This window comes from Betta splendens, chromosome 7, assembly GCF_900634795.4.
Source record: "Betta splendens chromosome 7, fBetSpl5.4, whole genome shotgun sequence".
NCBI lineage: Eukaryota > Metazoa > Chordata > Actinopteri > Anabantiformes > Osphronemidae > Betta > Betta splendens.
The window spans coordinates 11,534,759-11,553,023 of record NC_040887.2 but is presented as its reverse complement, the minus strand read 5'-3'; the positions used below and the strand labels follow the sequence as shown (position 1 = coordinate 11,553,023).

General features: G+C 43.0%; 3 protein-coding genes and 2 long non-coding RNA genes across 6 annotated transcripts; 2 read left to right on the top strand and 3 right to left on the bottom strand.

Annotated features, from left to right (window-relative positions):
- The first annotated feature begins 381 nt into the window (after positions 1-381).
- Positions 382-5,963, top strand: tmco4 (transmembrane and coiled-coil domains 4). 2 transcript variants are annotated; one of them, XM_029156743.3, is made up of 14 exons: positions 382-533; positions 1,079-1,229; positions 1,561-1,735; positions 1,920-1,947; positions 2,036-2,165; positions 2,348-2,445; positions 2,579-2,722; positions 2,806-2,925; positions 3,080-3,244; positions 3,351-3,487; positions 3,673-3,757; positions 3,997-4,114; positions 4,205-4,322; positions 4,739-5,963. In XM_029156743.3, exons 1-14 carry the CDS (start codon positions 512-514, stop codon positions 5,219-5,221), a joined length of 1,974 nt encoding a protein of 657 aa, XP_029012576.1. In that variant the 5' UTR covers positions 382-511; the 3' UTR covers positions 5,222-5,963. The 2 variants fall into 2 exon arrangements, with proteins under 2 accessions (XP_029012576.1, XP_029012577.1); XM_029156744.3 differs by lacking the exon at positions 382-533 and having other exon boundaries at positions 1,120-1,260.
- Positions 4,400-10,347, bottom strand: htr6 (5-hydroxytryptamine (serotonin) receptor 6). Its single transcript, XM_029156745.3, has 3 exons — positions 8,035-10,347; positions 7,428-7,562; positions 4,400-6,452 (listed from the first exon to the last, which is right to left on the bottom strand). Exons 1-3 carry the CDS (start codon positions 8,944-8,946, stop codon positions 6,096-6,098), a joined length of 1,404 nt encoding a protein of 467 aa, XP_029012578.1. The 5' UTR covers positions 8,947-10,347; the 3' UTR covers positions 4,400-6,095.
- Positions 10,348-10,491: 144 nt separating this feature from the next.
- micos10 (mitochondrial contact site and cristae organizing system subunit 10) lies at positions 10,492-11,754 on the bottom strand. The gene is made up of 4 exons (XM_029156746.2): positions 11,600-11,754; positions 11,132-11,179; positions 10,769-10,875; positions 10,492-10,660 (listed from the first exon to the last, which is right to left on the bottom strand). Exons 1-4 carry the CDS (start codon positions 11,676-11,678, stop codon positions 10,652-10,654), a joined length of 243 nt encoding a protein of 80 aa, XP_029012579.1. The 5' UTR covers positions 11,679-11,754; the 3' UTR covers positions 10,492-10,651.
- LOC114858965 (uncharacterized) lies at positions 10,926-17,183 on the top strand. The gene is made up of 3 exons (XR_008695137.1): positions 10,926-11,270; positions 16,014-16,668; positions 16,891-17,183. It is a non-coding gene; the product is annotated as an uncharacterized LOC114858965 (long non-coding RNA).
- On the bottom strand, positions 13,070-15,848 carry LOC129604340 (uncharacterized). The gene is made up of 3 exons (XR_008695138.1): positions 15,740-15,848; positions 15,478-15,640; positions 13,070-14,059 (listed from the first exon to the last, which is right to left on the bottom strand). It is a non-coding gene; the product is annotated as an uncharacterized LOC129604340 (long non-coding RNA).
- Positions 17,184-18,265: the final 1,082 nt, after the last annotated feature.

Here is an 18,265-nt window from a genome sequence, read left to right as displayed (position 1 = left end):
GTAGTTGTCAGGCAACCGTCCTGGTTCTGATGTGCTGTCACTCAGCATCTGAGAGGAGTATTAGTGCTGCTGGCAGCCCTAGATGAACTGTCTAAACTAACTCTGATTGCTTTAATCTCATAGGGAACTTATTTAAAAGTTGTTCCTCTACAATCATGGTTGTGGAGGAACAACTGTACAAAGATAAATGTTACACTTACACCTACTGGTCAACAGTTGTAACGATATTAAATGCGTGCGCAATACAGTGTTTTACGACTGTTGATTTTAATTAAAATGTATTTGTAATAAACCGTAATGCTTTTTATTTTTGTACGTGTTTGTAGTAAAAAATAATTTAAACATCCACGTTGTTTTTTTTAAATATTTACTATCGAAATGTGGCCCTGTGACTGTCGTATTGATGTGTAGTTGTCAGATGTCCGAGCTCCGAGAAAATACGTGAATGCAACAAAAGTTCAGTCGACACAGAGTTGAGACAATTGTGAGCGTGGACGATTAAAAGGGCAACATGGACTCTAGTTTCGCTCCAGGTACCAAGTAGTCTGTTCAGTGTTTCCCATTTGTCGTTTTTGAGTTACGGTTTTTAAATTCACGATGTTACGAAAGTTTACCACGTAACCGACAGCAGGTCGACCGACTAAAGCAGCACGGCCGCTAACAACCAGCTGTTTATCGGCCTACGTTTACTTGCGTCTGTTTGGCTGACCGCTAACTGCTAATTCAAATTAGCTTTATCTGGCTTACATTTAATACATTCTCTATGTTGAATTCAGGTCAGTTCTTCAGAGGCATGACGAGATGTACAGAGTTAGATCCCATCCAACCTAGTTTTATGTAGCTATTATTGGTTTGAGGCAAGAACAAGAGGGGGTATATATAGAGAGAGAGATGGCTCCTTAATATATATTTAAGTATTATAGCCTTCATTTGATCTGTTGAATTCACTTTGTTTGATCTTATGATTATTGTGTTTTCAATCTTAGGCTGGACTCTTTGCACTACATTTCTTATATGATGTGTGTGATGCAAACTAACTTGAAGTTAATCATTAAGCTTTATCCATTTATCACATTAGACCCAGGAGGGGCAGGAACAGCACAAGGTGCCCAATCAGACCAGAGCACAGAGAAGATTATCAGCCGGCAGCTGACAGAGCAGGGCAGGTTTGCTTTTGCTGCCCTGTGCGGTGTCTCCCTGGGTCAGTTATTTACCGGACCTGAAAACAGGTAAAATAAACCCACACAGCAGTGTCCTCAGGTGTGTAAGGTTACAACCTTCATTCTGCTTAGCTAAAATCCTTCCAGACAACTTCTTATAGGATATGAAAGATGACAGACCTGATTATGTGGTGGTTTGAACTCATCACACTAGTGTTTATATGAACACACGGTGGAGAAGGGGAAAGATTACAGTTTTTATCTTCATGAAATTAGCAGTAGTCATTTAGAAAGTCTTAGAAATCACATGTACTGTCTTTTTATTTTTCCACTTGAGCTTATTACATAATGATTAATAACTTTTTACCTAAGCTGTAAACTGTCTGTGTCTCTTTCTCAGTGTGTTTCGGGAGCTCTACTTGCAAGGCTTGGTCCGCTGGCTGGACCTGGATGAGTCAGTGATGCCCGTTATGGGGGCTTTTCTGTCTGGCCTGGGCTTCGAGGGCTCGGACACGTTTCTCTCCATCTTGCAGGCCGAACATTTGCTGGTTGCAGGCGCGACCCCCGTCATACAGGTGCTTGCTGCTCTAACTACGGATGCAGTTTGCATTTAGGATGCATTTAAGTGTAATGATGCCGGGAAATTAAGTTGTTGGGTTTGCAAATATAAATGTGCAATGAAAATTGTGTGTTCCCTAAAGGTGAATGCACACCTTTATAAAATATTCATATTTAGTTTGAAATCTGGTGTCTTTGCAGAATTTGGTGTCTTTTTCTGTCAAAGATGGTAAGAATGATTTAATTCATTTTTATCTAACTGAAAGTTGGATTAAATTCTGGTGCTATATAATTGGCGGGATCTGTTATGCCCTCAGGCCAGTATGACGCTAGAGCGAGGGTTCTCATCCGTCACGTCAGCTGTCTGCTACGAGTGTCACCACAGCAGCTGGAGGAGTTTGAAGAAACACTGGGAGAACGACTGAGGGAAGCAGGAGAGGAGAGCGAGTGAGTTGTGTTTAAATGGTGGAATAGAAGCATTGCTGCAGGATACACTAACAGTATTCACTGTTTATTATAGGTTTATTACAGTATGTTCTACCCAAGCCTTTCTTATTGCTAAATCCTATGGTATGGTATTTATTTTAAACATGATGGTTATGTGGCCTTTCTCACTCTGCTTCCATTAGAGAGGAGTCCTCTCGCCGTCTGAAAAGAGAAAGAGGGCGAAAGTTCCGACGTTACCTCTTGATTGGATTAGCCACCGTAGGAGGGGGAACAGTGATAGGTGATTATTTCTTTATTCTCCGAACTTAAATATCGTGTTAAAAATGAATTGAAAGCACTTCACCACACACTGTCACTCTGCTCCAGCAGGCTTTTTCCTCCCATACTGATTCTCATTGTTCTTCCTCTGCCAGGTGTGACAGGTGGGCTGGCTGCACCTCTGGTGGCGGCGGGGGCCGGCGCTGTGCTGGGGGCCGGTGGGGCCGCCGCGCTGGGCTCGGCCGCGGGCATAGCAATCATGGCCTCTCTGTTTGGGGCAGCAGGAGCTGGACTGACTGGTAAGAGGGCACACGGTTGTTGACAAAACAAGTTAATCTTTCTAGAATTTTTGCACACGATTGTTTTGCTTTGGTGACTCCAGGATATAAGATGAATAAGTGCATTGGGGCCATAGAGGAATTTCAGTTTCTGCCACTAAACTCTGGGAAGCATCTTCATCTCACCATTGCAGTGACAGGATGGCTCTGCAGTGGAAAATACAGTAGGTTGGCTTCTTCTGTCTCACTGCAAACACTTACAGTTTACAATAATTAGGAGGGGGACATATATTGTATAATATATAATAAATGTGTTGATGTCAATGTTTAAAGTCAATTATGCGTAAAACAGTCAAACACCGTCTGGTTCACTTCCAGATTCGTTCCAGGCCCCCTGGTGCAGCCTGGGCGAATGCGGGGAACAGTACTGCCTGGTGTGGGAGTCGCGTTTCCTGAGGGACCTGGGCTCAGCCATGACCTCTCTGTTGGACGGGTTGGTCAGCATGGTGGCACAGGAAGCTCTCAAGTACACGGTTCTATCAGGTGGGAAGTTGATAATACAGCAAGCACTTTCCTCTAAGAGGACTTAAATCTGTCATAGCACTTTTCCTCATATTAATGCATGAATATGTGCCATTACGTTGCCCAGGCATCCTGACGGCTCTGACGTGGCCTGCTTCTTTGCTGGCAGCTGCCAGTGTCATTGACAACCCATGGTCTGTTTGTCTGAACCGCTCGGCTGAAGTGGGGAAACATCTGGCACAGGTTTTGAGAAGTAGACAGCAGGTATTGTCCTTAGCTCACCTGTGTTAATACTCACGTCACATTAGTTTGCCAGAGTGTCACTGTGTCATTGGCTGAACACGTTATTATCTGCATTTATTGAACTTAAACTATGAAATTAATGCAGGGAGAATAATTAACAGAGTTGAGCTTTCAGATGGCTTCATTTATTTTTTCCATATTTGAAGGGGAAGCGTCCTGTGAGTCTCATAGGTTTCAGTCTTGGGGCCAGAGTCATCTACTACTGTCTACAGGAACTTGCCAATGATCAAGGTATAAACACTTTTCCCACAAACCTTTACACTAAGAATTGTTTTGATGAACTAGTAGCTGGTGGTTTACAATGAGTGTCTACAAATGTCTGTGAATCTGGAAACAGATTTTAGTTTAATTATGTGTGCCTTAGACCTCCATTGAGCCACATCCACTGCACCAGCTCCTGTGTTATAATGGATTTTCATTCAAAGGAAATTTGTCCTTGGTCTTTAATAGGTGCTGCTTTGATTCCTCAGGTAGTGAAGGAGTTGTGGAAGATGTGGTTCTCCTTGGAGCACCGGTGGATGGTTCAGAAAAGGCTTGGGAGAGAATGGCCAAGGTTGTGGCTGGAAAAATTGTGAACGGATACTGCAGGTAAAACTATACAGACTGTAATGATTTCATGGATTTATGCATCCATGGTTTTAAGTATGAAGTGCTATAAGATGAGTCTCCACCTCTCAGAGGAGACTGGCTCCTGGGTTTTTTGTACCGGAGTTCAGCTGCACAGCTATCTGTTGCGGGGCTACAGCCGATCAGCATCCAGGATCGACGAATTGTCAACGTGGATCTTTCCTCAGTCGTGAGTTGTTTTTTTTTAGATAATTTGAAAAAAAAAAATCTTATTACCAAAACTGAACTAATAATTGTAACGCAATGTTATTAAATACACAATTTTATTAATACTATAATAGAGATGGTTGTTCAAACAACATTTAATGATAAGGAAAAATAATCAAATTTAAATTAAGGCCTCTGTTGGTCTGTTCAAAGCTGTGCTCTTCTTCCACAATTTAAAAAACATGATTTTATGTACAGTACAGTAACACTTAACACTTCACATTCAACACACTTGACAAAAGATAATTTATCAAAGCATTGATAAATATTATTGTAAAAGTTGCTGTCTAGAAAATACCTTTCACAAAATACTTGACATTTACGTACAGTATGTCCCATTTTCAGACAGACAGTTAAAGCTATGTGTCTGCTTCCCAGGTGAAAGGTCACTTGGACTACATGCGTCAGATGGACACCATCTTGGTGGCAGTAGGCGTTCCTACCAAGGAAGTGCCAGGAGCCATTTTTGCTCTTCCACAGCCTGTTACTGTTACAAACATAACAATGGATGAATCTGACCAAAGCCCCAGCGAGCAACAGGTGCCAGAGACACAGAACTCGGCTATAAAGCAGACGTGCACAGAAGAAAGTGGAAACATAACTGTGACAGAGGAAACATGTGATGGCTGGGACATCCCTGATATTTCAGACCTGCTAGACTCTTTGAATGATACAGAATCTGAGGACCAAATCACGGAGCGGAACAATTCACCACCTACTTCTGAGGAGCACGCCACTAATAATGACACAGTATGCAATGCTGCGGAGGAGGCTGAAGAAGACAGCGAACACATATCATGGAGCTGGGATGATACACACTGGAAAGCAGAACACACACGAATAAAACAAGCAGACTTGTAAAGAGCATGTTACAGGACCAGCTGCTTCCTTGTAAACTCACAGTTTTTGGAAGAGAAGATTAGATCCATTCTCAAAGCCTGACATGCCAGAGACTGCTCAAGAGACAATGGACACATATGGCTGCTTGTAACAGTGAAAGCCTCGGATTTCACTGGTTTAGACACTAAATGAAGTTTTTATGTCATCGTAGTAATTATGTAATGAATCAGGGTTTGAATTAAATACATCTTTCTAACAAAATGTAAATAGTTTAGTAGATGATAGTGATGAAACAGATGGATAGTGATTAAACAATGAATAGTAATTTATTGTCTAAGCTTGTGAGTTGACCACATGGCTTGAAATATTTCTCGTTTTTCTGGTTTTAATGGACGCTACAAATAGGCAGAATCCACGTTTCCTGTGTCCTCATTGTCCTCCTGTTGGCTTGGTTGCTATGGATGCTATCAAGGTAATTTAATTTCCATAGGACTGGGGGCAAATCAGTGAATGCGTCTTCTTCAAGGCCTTGCTTTTCTCTGTTCCATCTGTGAAGCTCTGCATAATGGAGAGTTGACATTGCTCCCATTATATACTGGCTCTGCTAACTGGAAAGAGCCGTAACCTTCGTGTTTTTTTTTTAGCCATGTGCATACATCAGTTTCTGAGAATGTAGCATAATAAGCTCACGATTATAGATAGAACAAGTTTAGATGACTGCATTAGTGTCCATAAACATTTTAAATAAAAATTTTTAAAATGATATTTTTTCACTTAGACCTTGAGGTTTTAGGTGTGAGTGAATCATCATTACTGCATGAGTTTCAATACCTGAATCACTCTTACATCACCAGCCTTGGCTCAGCATTAGGTGACTTGATTTTGCAACTACTGTTTAATCCAGGGTCTCGACCTGATTGGGCAGAAAGAGTGGCAGCTCCATCCCAGCGTGCTCCGCATCCATTAGGTTGACGGCGTCTGTGGCGGTGGCGGGGGGGTGAGTCGGGTCGGAGGCCAGGGGGGAGGCTGGGCTGCTGGCAACGTTGGGCTCCCCTGAGTTCCGCAGCGAGAGGGAGAGCACCGGCGAAGGCCTTCTGTGCGACTGCGACGAGCAGCAGGGCACAAGTTTCCCCAAAGCCCGCTTGAAGTCGCGCATGAACAGCGGATAGATGATCGGGTTCATGGTGCTGTTACAGTAGCCCAGCCAAGTGATGGCGTCGAACAGGGCAAGAGGCACACACTCACACACCGCCTGAGTAAAGATCCAAACAGCAGATGTCAATGCCAACAAGTTTTCCCTATGTATACTTCTACTTTTATATTTGTTATATTCATTTTTTAAGATGTTTTCTTCACAACATCGCGTCTCCGCTCCTCTTATAAAACATATAATTGTCCCTAGATACATGTTGCAAATACATTTGTGCCACACTGACTTGGGCATAAACACCAGGTTTAGAGAGGGACAGTGAAGGAGGAGACAGCTGTTAGAGGAGCGCTTCCAATACTATCAAGATGAGCGGGGAGGCGGTGGGAATAGGACAGAAAGGAGGGGTGAGTTTCACACACCACATTGAGTGTGAAAAAGGAAGGAGAGCGCAGAGACAGTCAAGTCTCTGTGCAATGCAGGGGAGAAGCGAAAGGGCACAGATGGGAAATCAAAATGACTGGATCATTGAACACTTGAAAAAAAAGAGAGAAGTGTCATTACCAATTTAGATTGAGCTGTTTTTTAACATTCGTTTAGTCGTGCTGAGGATTTCATTGCCTTTCCTGTTTGATCGCTGAGTAATGAGTGTGTGCATTGGGTATAATCAGGTCCAAATCAAAAACATACAAAGGATAATAATTATAAATGGCACTTTGGTGTGTTGTTGTCTAGGCTTTGGAATGAGTCAGACGCACAAAGCTGAAATGCCAATCTATTTCCTTGTTGGATAGCTTGGCAAAGCTGTGACGCCAAAGCTGGCCCATACAAAAATAGATCTGTATCCAAGTGTTATCGCTCCTTCTTTCCTTTGCGTTTTCCCTTTTTTATGCTCATCACACAAATACATTTCTGAGAAAATCAGTGTCACTCGATTTCAGAAGTAGGAAAGAAATTTCAGAAATGACAAACTGAATGCCGCTACGCAGCTCTTCTCATGCAAACGTCTCACACCAACTGTGTTTTTTTTCCTATTTTAATTGGTCAAATTTTACGTGATGGTGTCCTATCTCTGCTCACCTGAGCCATGTTGGTGATGAAAAACGGCAGCCAGGCACTGAAGAAGAGTCCCAGGAGGACTCCCAGGGTCAGACTGGCCTTCAGCGCCCTCCGGCCCTGCCTGTGAGCCAGATGCCGCTCACTGTTCACCGACGGCTGCAAAGAGCAATGTGAAGACTTACACTCACAAATAAACAAATCATTAAGTTTCCCCACTGCATCCTATCCAATCAGTAAGTGTGCTTTCCTGCTAGAAACCCCTCGAATCTGAGCCAACAGTCCTGTAGTTAAGCTCCGGGCTCATTGTTTGTTAAAGCTATAAACACCATTGAACAAATGTATTTATAGGTCTATTATGCTGTTTATGGACAAACATCCACGTGTAAAGGACGTGACACTGACACCTTCTAATCCACTTCTAAACTAAAGCTTCATGATTACTAGAAAATAGAAACCTTAACAGAACAAACTGCTATCATTCAATGTTGGTAAAATCAAAGGATGCAAATATAGATATCTGTTAAATGTTAAAGGCAGGACAGACACTAAGGCAAATCTTCTATTTTGACATTGTGACACTCCTCGGGTTCATGTTCAGGTCTGTGGTGGTATTTGGGCTCTCTCTTACCGGCGCGTTTTGGGACACGGGAGGGTCCTGGTACCTGCAGACGTCCCTGTCCTGCTGGAACTGGGGCGCTCCCACCCGTGGCGAAGGAGGCCGGGAGGGCTCCCCGAGCGAGGGGTGCGGGTGCGGGGGGTGGCTCAGCGCCGCAACCCTCTTGGCCTGCCTGCGCGCAGCCAGGAGGATGCGGCAGTAGGTGAAGCAGATGGCGCCGGACGGCAAAAAGAAGGTGAGCACGGACGCCACCAGGGCGAAGGGCAGCGTGACCTGGAGGCGGCACTGGAAGGAAAGACCCCCCGATGGCGACAGCTGGAAGTAGGACTCCGGGTACAAGCTTTCAGAGTAGGAGCTGACGTTGCTGCTGAGCCCAGGGCCCGGTGAACGCCCGCCCCCGTGGCCCAGGCTGTGCCACCTCATCTCGATGGGCAGGAACGAGGCCAGCGCCGCCAGTCCCCAGGCGGCTCCCACCAGCAGCAGCGCCCGCGGCGGCGTCATCCTCTGCTTGTAGCGCAGCGGCGAGATGATGAAGAGGTAGCGGTCCAGGCTGATCACGCACAGGTTGAGGATGGACGCGCTGCAGCACATCACGTCGAAGCACAGCCAAATAGGACAGAAGGCGGGCCACAGCACCCAGGCCCCGCACAGCACGTTGAGCATGGCCGGCGGCATCACCACCAGCGCCACCATGAGATCCGACAGGAACAGGGACACCAGGAAGCAGTTGGAGGTGCAGCGCAGCGAGCGGTGGGCGAACACCAGCGCGATGAGCAGCATGTTGCCGCACACGGTCATGAGGATGATGACGGTCAGCATGAAGGCCAGCAGCCACGGGCCGCTGCCCGTCACGTTCCACACGCCGGAGGCGGGAGAGCTGCCGTTGGGGCTCCCCGCCGGGCCGGAGAGGTGAGAGTCAGCCATGGCTCCCGGGGATCAAAACACCAGCTCCTGTGGGTTCACGCAGCGATCGGCGCGACAGGTCTGGATCCTCCCCAGGCACAACTTTCACTCCAAGCCACCGTCGTCGTAGTTAAGGAGCCATTCAACTTCCTCCTTGTCGAAGTCCGTGTCAGTGTTCCCCACAAGACAAGATGCCCATCGTCTTCTGGCAGGAATATGTCCAGGTGCCCTGGGCTCACTTCCGCCGCCACTGCCTCACTCATCTCTCCATTTCCACCAGCGTTTCCCTGCCTGATCCACAGCTAGGTGCCAGAATGAGCCATTCAGTGGCTGACAGAGGGTTTAGAAGCAGCATGTCACAGTGATGACAGCCACTGGAGGAGGGCACAGCGAGAGAGGGGAGCGGAGCAGGCGGACGGGAGCAGCGCTGCCGAGAGGAGCTACTGAAGATGAAGAGATCAAGGACGACGGCTCACCTCAGAGGAGCAGCTCTGTGCCGCTGCCACGGCTCCTTTGCTTTGCTGGAGCTCTGCAGCCTTTCACGTTCCCTTTGATTCTGGGGAGCAGGAACCACCACAGAGTAGTCCAGCCGTCGTTTGGAAGTGCTCTACAGGTACGATGGTCCTTGGCGCTGCCTTTGTAGCGCGCGCTCCGGTTAATCCTTTTGTCGGCCACTCCAGCGCGCCTCCCGGGCTCGACGCACGCCTACTGAGAGGGAGCGTGTCGAAGCGGCGAGCGTTAATGCATAACCATGCACAATTACGGCCAAGAAATGCTAATTCTACATCACACGAGCTGGAGTGGGCGTTTTCCACTTTTGGTCACGGTATTTTTAACCATTTTGCATTCTTGTGCCGCATAATAAAGAGTTGGCTGTGTTTTTGAATGGGCACTAAGAAGAAAAGGACTGATTAAGATTGTGCCACAACACATCTATGTAATTAAAAGCTGCATTTCAAGGTAGTGCGCTTTGTTAAGAGCAGACAAACAATTGTTGCTCACTACTTTGCCATCTATCAGGAGACGGGGGAAGCTCCACATTTTTCACACCGTTCTCTCACTCCAAACAATGAAGTGACAATAATTATTCACTCTGCAACAGGAACACTTGAACGCCAAGTGTAACACAACAGGATTCAAAAGGTAGAATCCAGTGCTCTCCAGCATCTCGACAGCCTCGTCAGACGCAGAACGACAGGCAATGCTTTTTAAAGCCCCGTCGTGACTAATCGCCAGCGCTACATCGGCCGCATCAGACCCGCTGCTGGCAACCTCCGGACCCGCTCCTCCCGCACCGGGCCCACCACCTTATGGGACAGCATTCGCATTGCTTCCTCCACCTCACTCCACATCCCTCCCACACGCTTTTCAGAAGTAAAGCAAAACAGGCATTTTAAGATGCACTGACACTTGACCTCGTTACTCTTTCAAGTACCACCTTTACTGCTTGGGCGGTTTAGAATATAGCCATTACAAATCATTACAGTAGTCATTCTTTGAACTACTTGGCCCTCGTTGCACAATTTAAATATGTGCCGGAGGAATAATAAATCACTAGGCCGTCCATTTGTGTGTGTATGTTTTATTAAATAAAGACAGAGTCATACTAGAACAGTGAGACATGAATCTAACTGTAGAACAGTGCAGATGCTGCCATGCTCTACACAGAACCAAACCCGAAACAAGCATAACTAATAATAAAAAAGACAGTCCCACGATCACCAAGCTACTGCTCCTGTAAAAACAGACAATGGCAAAGAAATTCTCACTTACATTTCACAGGGTTGTCACAAATGGCATAGTTTTAAAAAGGGTTTTAACGGTTCTACGGCACATAACTAACCTTTTCACTCCTGGGCAGCAGGTAATGTGATCGCAGGTCATTCTGACAGTTGGCGTACGCCATCCCCAGTCCCGCTCCAGAGCCCAGGGAAATGGGCCACGTGTGCCCTGAAAATGAGAAAGCTTCTTTATCCTCTCTCACACACTGTGGAAGCACTTCACAGTGTGATTCAAACATACTAATAATTATCCTAAATATGCAAATGCTACATTTAAAATAAACCAGGCGCTCAGGGGGAATCAGTAAAGATTAAAAGGAAACCCTTTCTACTGAGAGCAGCAGAGGACACTTGTATGTGCTGCAGTGTCCATAGCTCATCTCGTCAAGAACCTCTGAGGGACGACGTGCGTTTGATCTACTTACGCTTGAAGAACAGGACAGACATCACGAGTCCTAAGCCCAGACCAGCGCCTGAGACGGAGAGGAAACATCACATAAGATTCTATATAGGAGTCTACGTGTTTGCTCACAATGCACAGCCTCACTGGTCCAAACTGAGCCGGTACCGTTTACTGGAGTTACGTGTTGTGGGCCGACGTAAAGTTAAATTCTTTCCTAGAAGACGTTGCCTGATAATACTATTGCAAAGGCATTAATCCGAAGTGACGAGGCTTTTGTTCTTCAGCGGCGTTAAAGCTCAGGACCGAGTCACAGATGATGTGTGTGAAGTTTGAACGTGGTAGAAGTGGTCACTCTCTTGTCCTTTGCAGCTAGCATAGCTACTTAGCTTCTGACCCAGTCAATGTCGGCTATGGACGCCAATAAATTGCACACTTCACCGTTATTTAACGTAACGACGTCGCCTTGCGCTTAGGGCTTGGGGATATTTACCTAATTTAATGGCACTGTCTGCCAGGCAACGGTCCCACTTCTTCCCGAGCTCTTTCTCAGACATGTTGAACGCTAGCATTAGCTTGTATCAGGGTACAAGTGTCAAACGCAGTACCAGTGCTGCTTTCACGTGCTGTCGGAATTCGCTAATATTACGATTGGACTGTAGATGAAACACAACAGTGACTAAGAACAATGACGTTTACGATTGTATACATACATAGTATGTCAACATAGTTAGACATATAAAGTTTGAAATTACTTTTGTTTCATATTCATATACGTCTGTCAAGAAAAACGCCAAAATATGCGATTATAGGTGCGTCAGGATTTAAGTGACCTATAAACGCAACACGGCTCAACGTCTCCATCCTGTGGTAAACAGTAGTAAAAGTGAATATTCATTCAATTAATTTAAATTGTTTTCTAGAATGTATTTTTCAGGTGCTGATTTTTTTTACCCAAATCATTACACTGCTATAAAGTTAACAAATACAATCGTTTCCCAAGATGATAATATACAATTGACACCAGGGTCAAGGAACAACAGAGAGGGCGACGAAGCAGGCAGAACGAGTAAAAAGCAAAGCAAAACACACAGGAGCGCCCATAGAGGCGCGACGGCTGATTGTCACACCCTGGACGAACAGATGATCAGAGGCGAAGGGAGTGGAAATGATCAAAGAAGCAAAGGATTACCTTTTATTTAATCAGATGTTGAATCTTATGTTCCACTGATTAAAAATGATAAATAAAATAATCATTAATCTACTATTGTTGATTCTTATAATTGATTTCTGATGATGATTTATTTACTATTGTGTTGATTCTTATATTCAGTTGATTGCTAATAATAAGAAAATATCTTAAGAAACAATGATTTTCATGTTTGAATGAGTATTAAGGATGATGCATTACTTGCTAGACTGTATTGATTCTTATGTTTAGCAGATAACAATGATAAGGATAATGAAATAGCAAATGGTTAATGCATATGAGGAACTATTGAATAGGGTAATGTTAACGAGCTTTATTTTAATCCTGTGTGCTCAGTCTAGGTTTTTGCAGTGCGGGTGGAAAGTCCCCAGATATCAAAATGAGAAGTGTCCAAATTAAGTCACGTTGCCAGGTGCGAAGTGAAGTTAATCTCTTGACTGTTCAAGTGTACTTGGTAGGTAGTGATGGGTTAAAAGATGTTAATTACGCTATGAAGCAACTAATGAGTGTATGGGGTGATTTTGAAACTATATGATATAGGCACAAAAATGTATCTAAAAACCCAGGTTTTGGCTGGTTGGGTAGAATACGCCATGGCTGGGGGACACTGTCGGTCTGGACAAAATTGAGGAGCAAAGCTAGGAAATAGAAATCATCAAGGGCATCTGCTTTCAGGCAGCGGAGCGTCTTCATCCAGACGAGATCAAGCATCCCAGGGAGAATCAAGTTCAAAACTGCAGTGGACGGGACGGAGACAAATTATCCACATCATCTCCAACTCAATGGCTTTCAAGCTGACGCCCAAACTACCAGCAACATAGAGGTTATAAAACCAGTAAAGCACTCAGAAAGACTGAATAATGGTTTTGACTGTATTCTGATTTTGATTTCTGATACTGATATTTTATTACTAGCCATTGCCTTTTGCGTTTTCCTGAATAAACTACCAGCTTTGGCGTTAAAGGAACAGCGTCCTCTCCTTGATTTTACTGGGAAAAGGGTTTCTTCAAATCAACTTGTAGCCTCTCCTTGTTGATGTACATGTAAAAAGCACCAGATCGTGTGTCACTAAGCCAGGCTGCATGACTCTTGCAAGGCGGTTTAGTGCAGACCTATAAATTAACACATCATGTGTGGTAAAAGTATATTTACCATCGAAACCAGTTCCAGCAATTATACATTACATAGAGGGAAGCTGCTATAACTCATTGGGGCTCCTTGGTTTCTATAATCTTCTGGTCTGTACAGGTGCTACTGAAGCAGAGTGGACATGAGGATTAAAAGCAATGAATTAGCTGGATGAATTCCCTCACGTCAGCCTCAGTTAGAAACCTGTTAGAAACTTTCACACCACAAGCAGGCTGTCAAATTAACCACTTTAATGTTTGGGGCCGACCGGGTGTCTTGTATGGGGGATTACAGGGTAAAAAACAGTTGTTGTGGTTATTATGGTTAAATAACATGTATCAGCATACAATAATATGTGATTAATAAAATATTTACAAATTAAATAAATTCACCAATACATATATTATCACCTTGAACCATGCCCACAATGAAAAAAAAACAGAAGTTGTGTGGTATAAATTACAGGAAGTGGCTATGAGTTGCAGCTTGCAGACACCAGCTGAAGATGGAGAAGCTACTAAGCCAACAATTTACTCCACAGAACCTTGGCACATTTGGGGCCATTGTTGTGATGTTTACCTACAATATTTTGCTGGACTGGGACCTTCCCTGCACCTGTAAACAGCAAAAAAAAGAGTGTTATGTATACCTGATTGTGCCACCTTTTCTATTCTGGGTTTTTATTCTCTGGACACGGAAGACTTTTCTGCAGATCTGCAGAAAGTTCTACTGCTGCAGGTTTAAATGTTTTTTGTGTAAAGACATTTTTAAGTCACTGCTCATTGGTCTGCTGTGGGTCGCTTTTGTATTGATTGATGGAGACTGGTTTGTCTGCTGTAAGAATCATAACTCCACACAACAGGCACAGCTGGCCTGCAAAACCCCGGCGAACCTGACTAATGACGACAGAGTCATCATTGTTGAGCTGAAAAATGAATCCAGGGTGAGTGTTTTTTTCTGCTTTAAAAACATTCTTTAAACTAAACTGTAGGAAACAACAGATTACAGTGAAGTGCAACAACAAAATTATTTGGATGATTTATTTTTCAGATGAATGGAATTATCGTATTGGCTGGCATAGTTGGTGTGGCAGCTCTAATATCATGGTTTGAATGGCCTAGAATATGTCAAAGTATAGCACCAAAATGTTGTAACTCTGCTGAATGTACCTCCAGCAATGAAAATATATATTACAAAATGATATTGAAGGAGGAGCCAAATGTACTGAAAGAGTTACTGAGAGAGTGGTCAAAGCGTCAGTTGACTGACGGAATCAAGCAAAAACTCAATGATATAAAATGGGCAGAATGTTTTGATGTTGCTAAAAATCTGATGAAGAGAAGAACAGAAGAACAAAACCCAAGCTAAGCCATCAATTCTTCAGAGTCGGAGGAAGAAAGCCTTTAATTGGATGAGAGACAGTCTGAAAACTTCCAGGATGCCTGCCCATGATTCAATCATTTGAATTGATTATTTTATGGTGTTATTTTCATTTTCTCTGCTGATTGTTTTACAAATATTGTGCAGTTTGAAAAGTATGTTTAATTAACTAAACTTTGCTTTAATAAAAGGTTTAATATTTTATAATACACAACACACTGTAACAAGCAGTCCACGATTGTATTTGTTACTTCTTTGTGTCAATTATTTCTCATTCTTATCGTGGGAAAAGGTTTAACTCACAAATAAAAGATTTAAAAAAAGACATGAATCTAACTGTAGAACAGTGCAAATGCTGCCATGCTCTACACAGAACCAAATCCAAAACAAGCATAACTAATAATAAAAAAGACATTCCAACGATCACCAAGCTACTGCTCCTGTAAAGAAAGATGAATTGATAATGGTATTCATATAAAAGTGAGGTATTCTCAGACAGAGTCATTTTATTGGCAAAGTGACTGAGTATGATCTGTTGTAATCTATAAGATTGGTAATAAAATTGTAACATAATAAATAAAAAATACATTGCATACTTCACCGTTATTTAACGTAACGACGTCGCCTTGCGCTTAGGGCTCGGGGATATTTACCTAATTTAATGGCACTGTCTGCCAGGCAACGGTCCCACTTCTTCCCGAGCTCTTTCTCAGACATGTTGAACGCTAGCATTAGCTTGTATCAGGGTACAAGTGTCAAACGCAGTACCAGTGCTGCTTTCACGTGCTGTCGGAATTCGCTAATATTACGATTGGACTGTAGATGAAACACAACAGTGACTAAGAACAATGACGTTTACGATGGTATACATACATAGTATGTCAACATAGTTAGACATATAAAGTTTGAAATTACTTTTGTTTCATATTCATATACGTCTGTCAAGAAAAACGCCAAAATATGCGATTATAGGTGCGTCAGGATTTAAGTGACCTATAAACGCAACACGGCTCAACGTCTCCATCCTGTGGTAAACAGTAGTAAAAGTGAATATTCATTCAATTAATTTAAATTGTTTTCTAGAATGTATTTTTCAGGTGCTGATTTTTTTTACCCAAATCATTAAACTGCTATGAAGTTAACAAATACAATCGTTTCCCAAGATGATAATAAATACAATTGACACCAGGGTCAAGGAACAACAGAGAGGGCGAAGCAGCAGGCAGAACGAGTACCCTGGACGAACAGATGATCAGAGGCGAAGGGAGTGGAAATCAGAGAGAAATGATCAAAGAAGCAGAAGATGACCTTTTATTTACTTATATGTTTAATCTTATGTTCCACTGATTATTAATGATAAATAAAATAATTATTAATCTACTATTGTTGATTCTTATAATTGATTTCTGATGATGATTTATTTACTATTGTGTTGATTCTTATATTCAGTTGATTGCTAATAATAAGAAAATATCTTAAGAAACAATGATTTTCATGTTTGAATAAGTATTAAGGATGATGCATTACTTGCTAGACTGTATTGATTCTTATCTTTAGCAGATGACAATGATAAGGATAATGAAATAGCAAATGGTAAATTACCTGATGATTTTTATGGGGTTAATGCATATGAGGAACTATTAAACAGGGTAATGTTAACGAGCTAGGTGCAAGTTTTGATAAATCTAATGTGCAAGCTGAGTTTATTTTAATCCTGTGTGCTCAGTCTAGGTTTTTGCAGTGCGGGTGGAAAGTCCCCAGATATCAAAATGAGAAGTGTCCAAATTAAGTCACGTTGCCAGGTGCGAAGTGAAGTTCAGCTCATGACTGTTCAAGTGTACTTGGTAGGTTGTGATTGGTTAAAAGATGTTAATTACGCTATAAAGCAACTAATGAGTGTATGGGGTGATGTTGAAAAGTATATGATATAGGCACAAAAATGTATCTAAAAACCCAGGTTTTGGCTGGTTGGGTAGAATACGCCACGGCTGGGGGACACTGTTGGTCTGGACAAAATTGAGGAGCAAAGCTAGGAAATAGAAATCATCAAGGGCATCTGCTTTCAGGCAGCGGAGCATCTTCATCCAGACGAGATCAAGCATCCCAGGGAGAATCAAGTTCAAAACTGCAGTGGACGGGATGGAGACAAATTATCCACATTATCTCCAACTCAATGGCTTTCAAGCTGACGCCCAAACTACCAGCAACATAGAGGTTATAAAACCAGTAAAGCACTCAGAAAGACTGAATAATGGTTTTGACTGTATTCTGAGTGTAATTTTTTGATTTCTGATACTGATCTTTTTTATTATTAGCCATTGCCTTTTGCTTATACCTGAATAAACTACCAGCTTTGGAGTTAAAGTAACAGCGTCCTCTCCTTGATTTTACTGGGGAAAAGGGTTTCTTCAAATCAACTTGTAGCCTCTCTGTGTTGATGTACATGTAAAAAGCACCAGATCATGTGTGACCAAGCCAGGCTGCATGACTCTCGCAAGGCGGTTTAGTGCAGACCTATAAATTAACACATCATGTGTGGTAAAAGTATATTTACCACCGAAACCAGTTCCAGCAATTATACATTACATAGAGGGAAGCTGCTATAACTCATTGTGGCTCCTTGGTTTCTATAATCTTCTGGTCTGTACAGGTGCTACTGAAGCAGAGTGGACATGAGGATTAAAAGCAATGAATTAGCTGGATGAATTCCCTCGCGTCAGCCTCATTTAGAAACCTGTTAGAAACTTTCACACCACAAGCAGGCTGTCAAATTAACCACTTTAATGTTTGGGGCCGACCGGGTGTCTTGTATGGGGGATTACAGGGTAAAAAACAGTTGTTGTGGTTATTATGGTTAAATAACATCTATCAGCATACAATAATATGTGATTAATAAAATATTTACAAATTAAATAAATTCACCAATACATATATTATCACCTTGAACCATGCCCACAATGAAAAAAAAGCAGAAATTGTGTGGTATAAATTACAGGAAATGAGTTGCAGCTTGCAGACACCAGCTGAAGATGGAGACGATACTAAGCCAACAATTTACTTCAAAGAACCTTGGCACATTTGGGGCCATTGTTGTGATCTTTACCTACAATATTTTGCTGGACCAGGACCTTCCCTGCACCTGTAAACAGCAAGAAAAAGAGTGTTATGTATACCTGCTTGTGCCACCTTTGATATTCTGGGTTTTTATTCTCTGGACACGGAAAACGTTTCTGCTAATCTGTAGAAAGTTCTACTGCCGCAGGTTTATATATTTTTTGTGTAAAGACATTTTAAAATCAGTGCTCATTAGTGCGCTGTGGGTCGCTTTTGTATGGCTTGATGGAGACTGGTTTGTCTGCTGTTGGAATGATAACTCCAAACAACAGGCACAGCTGGCCTGCAAAACAAATATGACCCTTACCCATGAAGACAGAGTCACCC